Source organism: Dendrobium catenatum, unplaced genomic scaffold, assembly GCF_001605985.2.
Source record: "Dendrobium catenatum unplaced genomic scaffold, ASM160598v2 fragScaff_scaffold_664, whole genome shotgun sequence".
Classification (NCBI taxonomy): Eukaryota; Viridiplantae; Streptophyta; class Magnoliopsida; order Asparagales; family Orchidaceae; genus Dendrobium; species Dendrobium catenatum.
In genome coordinates, this window is record NW_021319126.1 from 221,799 (window position 1) to 229,450 (window position 7,652).

Sequence of the window (7,652 nt, forward strand, 5' to 3'; positions counted from 1 at the left end):
ATAAGAAAATTTAAGCCCAACAAGTCATGCACTAAACTATGAAAACTGTGAAATGGCAAGCAAGAACTATATACAGAGCTTTAGTCACACCATCCCTACAAAAGACTACTCAGATAAAAACACTAACCTTAGTGGTGTTGCCTGCTCACTCAAATTGGTGAGGGAGTCCTGCGACGGTAATATATGAAGCTAGCAGCAATTAGTCCCTGAATAGAGAAAATGTACAATTAAAAAAGAATACTGGGATCACTTTTTTTTTTTTTGAGACATTTAGGCCAATTAAGACAAAATCACACACACATCACATAGCAAGACTCGAATCCAAGACCTCTTGTTTGATAGCCAAAGCTCTCAACCAACAGACTAAGATGAGCTACATGTAGACATATTTATCAGAGTCAACAAATGTTATGAAGAAAGAAAGCACATATATATATTGAATCTTATCTTGTGCGCAATATAGGGAGTCTATATTTGGGCAAATTATTCTGTGCGGACACCGAATGTCATCCAGAGCCCAATGAAAATGCGTCACGTCACCCCCTACTCGGTATTGCTCGGTACCGAGCTCGGTGTTGCTTGGTACTGGATGACGTGGCTGCATCTGATTCGCCTCTGAATGGTAAGCTGTGTTCGGTGTCCGCATAGAATAATCTCTCATATATTTGTGATTTGAATGCATAATGCTCAGATCATAATAAATTAATCTAATCAATGATGAAATCAAGGAGTAGCTATGCAATTATGTATGTTATAAAATCTGCCCCCTTAAATTTAGGGATGAGCATTTTTGTCTACTCTTACATAAAAATTATAATTCCGCCATTAATTCTAATCATTATTGTAAGCCCGCTTTTTATCTATGACCTTTGTAAGCCATCTTCCACATTATCAGTTCTAACATCTCTCATCAAGAATGGATCCAATAGAAATATAATTGTTATTCTAGACAAGTCTCTCTTAAGAAAATTAAACAATAATTGGTTCAGCATTTGGCCCATCTTCTAAAACTTACAATAGACCAGAAGCCCTGCTGTATTAATTCTCAATATGTACCTTCTTTATTTTTAATTAATTTTGTTGCTCTGAAATAATGGGTGGAAGGAACAAGACAATCAGATATGTTTCAGTATAGTTCATCCGGATCTGACAGTTAGGAGTTGATCATCTGTTTTTGTTTTCTTTCCGTTGAGATTTTAAAACTTTAGCGTTTGAACTATACATACATACAGTGGCAGCTTTACTAAAATCAGCAAAGTATGAAAGAGTGAAAACTTGAACAGTTTGAATAGAAAGATAGATTCTAATAACTCATAAGCCTGTGGTAGCTGTTTGAAGGAAACATCCAAATTGCAACTCAATTACTACAGATGGTCTTTAAATATCCTTTCTCCTCATCTAGCCAATGCTTCGACACTACAATCTATATCCGTTGAGCCTCAATAGCATGCTCTCCTTTAAGATCATATTTATTTCAAGAGACATCTTCGAATAACCAATGATGTTCATATATATGTCCCTGTCATAAACAATTTTGTCAATATATAAATGGTTGAGCTTTTCTCATGCTCATCATCAAAATTTATGCGATGTTTCATTATTCCGCCAAGGTTTTTTAAGCCTAAATCCTAAATTAGTAAAACATTTTGCAAAATGTATCCTATTGTCGGCACATCTCTAATTAGGTTTTTAAGTACTCATAGTGTAAATTTTGACTACTGTCGTTTTTGGGTCATATTATGAGTACAGATAATTGATTAGTTGATCCAAAGAAAATCAAAGCAACAGATGAGTGGCAAAACCTGTCGTTATTTTTAATCTTAGAAGTTCTCTTGGAATAGAAGGTTATTATAGTGAGTTTGCAAAAGGATTCTTCAAATTGGAGTGCAAACAATCCCAAGCAAGATCTATATTCACACTATAATGAAAATATAAACCTGAAATAACACTATCAAATACTCAAAAAAACATAACAAAGCCAATCAGAGATGTCATCCTCACAAGAAGCGCCCATGGAACTCCTTCAAATTTCAAAACCAACAAAAACTTAGATTCTTTATCATTACCTGAAACAGACACCTCGCGTTGATGGTCTCCATGAGGGTAGAAATAAATGTAGTTGCAGACTAAAACACCCGCGAGCTAAATTTTCCTTCTCCATGAGCTCAGATCTTCCAATCTGGATGCGATCGCGAAGTTGATGAGTCCTATGATCATGACTGCCGTAATCGTCAGATCCCGCACAAGGAGAAGAAAGGATGGGACTAGCATACCTCCTAGCTTGCTTTGCAGAAAAGAACCAGAGCCGGTGCCGCCGCATTTCCTGGGCTCAAAGCTAGGGTTTCGAAAACCGATTTCAGATGCTAAGTTGAGGAACGGTTGCAAGTACCTTGGATGGTAATGATGACGACTAGCACAAAGAAGAGGAGGATGACTCCCACTATCGCACTGAAGGTGATGACGTCCATCCTCCGAATTTCACTCCAATTAATCAAAATTTCTAAAAATTGTCCTTCTTTTGATTCCTGACAAACCTAGGACTTGAATTTATATTCCCCAAAAAAAAGGACTTGAATTGAGCGTACGATCTGATAATGGTTTCCGCCTTCGCCGGCGTCGGTTTTGGGATTTCAGGGGAAGTTTCGGTGCCTGTGTGATCTGAAATTTTTGTCGGGGAGGGTAAAGGATTCTGACGCGCGGAAGTAACGAACCTTCTCATTTTCTATATATGTTAGGTTTTTTACATTTTTTATTTGACCCTTATACTACCTTTGTCCCCATTTGAACACCTATCAACAGCTTCGTAACACTTTTGATATATACAGTTCTCAACTTTCATCCCATTCTTACTTCATCTCAACTTATTCACGGGATACTCTCTGCGGGATCTTTTCCCCCTATTTTCATCTCTGTTGTTTATGCTTGCAACAGTGCGGTGGAACGTAGTAGTTTATGGAATCATTTGATTGATTCTATTCCCCCTCTGGATCAACCGTGGATCATCTTAGGAGACTTTAACTGTTGTCGGTTTGAGACTGAAAAAGCTGGTGGCTCTTGTCTTTCGGATAGTAGGTTGGGGGAGTTAAATAATCTTGTTTTTAAATGTGGTGTGCAAGATTTATCTTCTACTGGCCTGCTTTATACTTGGTGTAATCAAAGGCTAAACTCCCCGATCTATATAAAACTTGATAGAATCCTTGTCAATACCGCTTTACTGGACTCTTTGCCGTTGGCCTATTATAAAGTTGAGCCTCCTTTTGGTTCTAATCACTCCCCGTTAATTTTTATCTCAACCCATGCTAAACCTACTTCTGCTAGGTTTAAGTTCAAAAACTATTGGATTAATATGGAAGGTTTCTGGGATGATGTTTACACTGCTTTTTCTGTAAAAACTTCTAGAAGTCCTCTTGCTGCGTTCTCTCACAGTTTGCAATGCCTCAAAAGGTCTCTTAAACTCAGGCATTGGGCTTCCTCCAATTTCTTATCTAGCTCCATTCTAGACCTTAAAGCTAAGCAACACTCTTGCTTGCTTGAGCTTCAAAAACAGCCTTTGGACTCTCTTCTCAACAGCAGCTTAAAAAGTATCAATGAAAATCTTGCCGCTTTGCAATCCCACTGGTCCTCTTGGATTGCTCAAAGAGCTAAAGCTTCCTGGCTAACTCAAGGTGAGGATGACTTAGGTTTCCTATTTGCTAAGTTAAGGCAAAGAAGCAATAAGAATTGTATCAAAGAAATTACCACTGATGAAGGTCACTTTAATACACATTCTGAGGTTTCTAGGGCCATTGTTTCTCATTTTAAAAACCTCTAAAATCCCTCCTTTACTCCTTCGGCAACCCTTAATATCAACCCTGGCAAGATGGTTCCTCCACACTTATATGGCTTCTTGGTTGCTCCGGTTTCTTTTGAGGAGGTTAAATTAGCTATTTTTGATGGTAAGGAATCATCAGCTCCTGGGCCAGACGGATTCTCTTTCACCTTCTACAGAAAGTCTTGGCACTTGATTGGTTTGCAAATTTTTAATGCTGTCAAAAACTTTTTTCTTACTGGTTGTTTTCCCAAAGGCATGAAAGCAACTGCTATCACTTTGATTCCAAAATGTTCCCATGCTTCCCACATTAATGATTATAGGCCGATCTCCCTGTGCAATGCCTTTTATAAAATTGTGGCAAAGGTTTTAGCTAATAGAATGAAGTTGGTTTTACCTTTGATTATTCATGATAGTCAATCCGGCTTCATTGCTAAGAGGAGCTCCACTGATTACATTATACTAGCTTCTGAAATCCTTAGGGATTTCAAGGGCCCTCACAAGAAATTTTGTGCTAAGCTAGATATCAAGAAGGCCTTCGACTATGTTTCTAGAGAATATTTGTTAGCCAGGCTCATTCAAAAGGGGTTTCCTGAAGTCTTTGTTTCATAGATATAAGGTTGCATTATGGATGTTCATTTCTCTGTGTGTATAAATGGCTCACTTGAAGGTTTTTTCAACTCCTCTGCTGGTATCAGACAAGGATGCCCCCTCTCACCCCTTTTATTTTGCATTGTGATGGACGGTCTTTCACATATTCTTTGCAACTCTTCAAACAGCTTTAATGGTATTCATTGCAAAGATTTCTACATTAATCATTTAATGTATGCCGACGACCTTTTAGTTTTTGGAACTGCTTCTAGGGCCAATGTTGCTGCCCTCAAATCCTCTCTGCACCTTTTTGGATCTTTATCTGGACTACATATCAATGCTTCTAAAAGCTCTATTGTTTTCTCTGGTTCCGGGCCCGAGATGCATCAGATTTGTGAGATTTTTGGGATCCATCAAGTCAAAGAGTCCCTCATCTACTTGGGTCTTCCTATCTCTCCCAAAAAACTTCATATTTCTCACTTGCAACCACTCCTGAGCAGAATTTCTGCTCTACTTGATGGTTGGAAAATTAAGTTTCTTTCTTTTGCTGGTAGGGTTCAGTTCCTCAAATTCACAATCACCAATACCATTGCTTACTGGATTCGTGGCTCCATCATACCAAAATCTTGTTGTGCCACCATTAATAAACTTTGTTCTAGATTTCTTTTTCATAGCAATGTTCATGAAAAGAAACTACACCTCATTGCTTGGTCTACTGTTACCCTTCCAAAATGTTTTGGTGGTCTTGGCATTCCTTCGGTTGATGCTCTCTATCATGGTGTATTCTGTTCTTTCATTGGCAGATTCTATAACTTAAAAAACCTTTTATGTGAATGGTATAAATCTCTTTACACTTCACCTTGGAAACCTCCTTCGCCAACTGCGTCTAAGTTCTGGAAAAAGTTACATGTCACTGCCCAAAAAATTAAAGACTTTGTTACCTTCAAGGTTGGCCTTAACTGTGATTTTTCCAGGTACTGGGATCCTTGGCTGAAAGGTTCTTTTTATGTGAATGACCCAAACTGTGCTGTGTTTGATGGTAAATTGGTTAAAGATTTCATTGTTTGTGGCAATTGGTCTCTTCCCTGCTCGATTCTCACCAATACTTCTGATGCGATTGTGGCCTGCAAAATCTGGGAGAACTCTGAAGTTCTCTGGGAGGGTTCGACTTCTTGGGCTTTTAAAGGTTTTACTGCACAATTTTACTCTCATTTTAACAAGGTGGACTGGTACCCTTCGGTATGGCACAAAAAACATACTCTTAAATATGCTTGTTTTACTTGGATGGCTGCCATTGGAAAACTTAAAACGGCAGATAACTTGAATTTACGTGGTATTGCTGTGCCCCTCTCATGCTCTCTTTGCCAAACTCTTCCGGAAAATCACAACCATCTATTTTTTGGTTGTCTGTCTCTTTTTTGATACTCACCAGATTATTACCGGAGTTAAACTGTTTCTTATTAAGGCCTACCTTATTTCAAATTTTTGATTTTATCGAGCTTTTGACGATTTACAATAGGCAAGAAAAAGATTTTTGCTGCCTTACGGTTAGTTGCACTATCTACCATATTTGGTGAGAGAGAAACAATAGGCGTTTCTCAAATGCGAGTTTGAACTCTGTGAAAATTATCTGCAACATTTATTCTGATATTAGATTAAAAGTTTCTAAATGGAAAAACAAAGAAAGGCTGCTGAGGAGGTTTTATGGAATCTAATGGCTGAATTTTTGTCGAGTTTCTGTGCCTCTCGTGTGATTATTCGGATTATCTGGTGCATTTTTTTTTTTGTCTATTTTTTGGTTAGGGAGATCTGGGTATACAAAATTTGTTGGGGACTTTTGTTTTGTGCCCCAGTTTTGTTTAAATTTGGTATACATTTTACTCCTAGCATTACTTTTGGGGGCTGCTGCTTCCTTGCTTCTCAAGTTCCTTCCAGGTTTCTTTTGGAGAGCTATGGACTACAAAGCTGGAATTTCTTGGAGGGATATTACAATCTGACAATGATGAGCAAGGCCATTCCCCTCTCTTGCCATGGATGGCCTTCTCGGCAACCTGGCTTGGATTATATTTTGATGTTGGCTGCTGGAGGTTCTGTGAAGGCCTTTTCTCCTATGCTGCTGCAGCGCCTTGCTCTGGATATTAGGCAACCTGATCCTCCGGCGTGGCTTTTTTCGGGAGCTCTGCACCAGTCTTATGATGTTTTTGGGGCTATGGTCTATTTTATTTCTGAGTCTTTATGATTGTAATATCCACCACTTGCTGCTCCTTTTTTGGCTTGTTGGTTGGACTTGTTTTTGTTTGCTGCTGCTGTAATTTTATCTTCACAGGTTTACTTGTAATTTTCTTTTAATCTAATTTATGGGCTTTCTGCCCCGGGCTTACCAAAAAAAAAAAAAAAAGATTCTGACGCACGGAAGTAACGAACCTTCTCATTTTCTGTATATGTTAGGTTTTTTACATTTTTTACTTACCCTTGTACTACCTTTGTCCCCATTTGAACACCTATCAACAGCTTCGTAACACTTTTGATATATAGTGCAAGAAGGATGCCTTCTTCCATTTTATGGATGTGGGACTAAATCTCACTTGGAAATCAGGAATGGAGAGGTGGGTTATCATTTCTAGTTGCTACTTTGTGTACAGGAACCACTAAGCTAATGATTTGATGTAGGAAATCAAAATGGGCTCACTCAACCCCGACCATGAAACTACGAAGTCATACAATCAAGAAGGGTTGAAATTTGTTCCACGTAAAGCCTTTATATTTGAGAAAGCTTTTTAGTTCTTAGTTGCAAATCTACTCTCAGAACTAATAATAATGTAGCTCTCCATCAACAAAGCTTCTTATTGAGATCGGGTCTGTGGCCGAGTGGTCGATGGAAGAAATTCCTTCCATCTCATCCGGACTCAAATCTCCTAATCGTCCAAAAAAAAACCTAAGGGTGTCAATATTTGGCACGACACAAAAATCCAACTCGAACCCGACCTGGAAATTTCAGGTTAGATCCGACCTGGTTTCAAAACGGGTCAGGTTCGGATTCTCGGATTCAACCCATTTTTCGGGTTGACACGACAGGTTGCCGGGTCAACTCGGAAACCCATTTAAAATGAGCTAACCGTGTTGCCCGAGCCTGCCCTCACTTGCCCGCGACTGCCCGTGCACCTGTTTGCGGCTGCCCCATGCACCTGCACGCGCGCCCGTGCAAGCCCGAGCCTGCCAGCTCGCATCCGTGACCGGCCGCTTCCCGCCGTCC

The 7,652-nt window shown here is 39.2% G+C and overlaps 1 protein-coding gene across 1 annotated transcript; it reads left to right on the forward strand.

Annotated features, from left to right (window-relative positions):
- Window positions 1-2,594: 2,594 nt before the first annotated feature.
- Window positions 2,595-3,811, forward strand: LOC110096582. Its single transcript, XM_020822604.1, has 2 exons — window positions 2,595-2,653; window positions 2,932-3,811. The coding sequence occupies exons 1-2, from the start codon at window positions 2,595-2,597 to the stop codon at window positions 3,809-3,811; spliced, it is 939 nt and encodes a 312-aa protein (XP_020678263.1).
- Window positions 3,812-7,652: the final 3,841 nt, after the last annotated feature.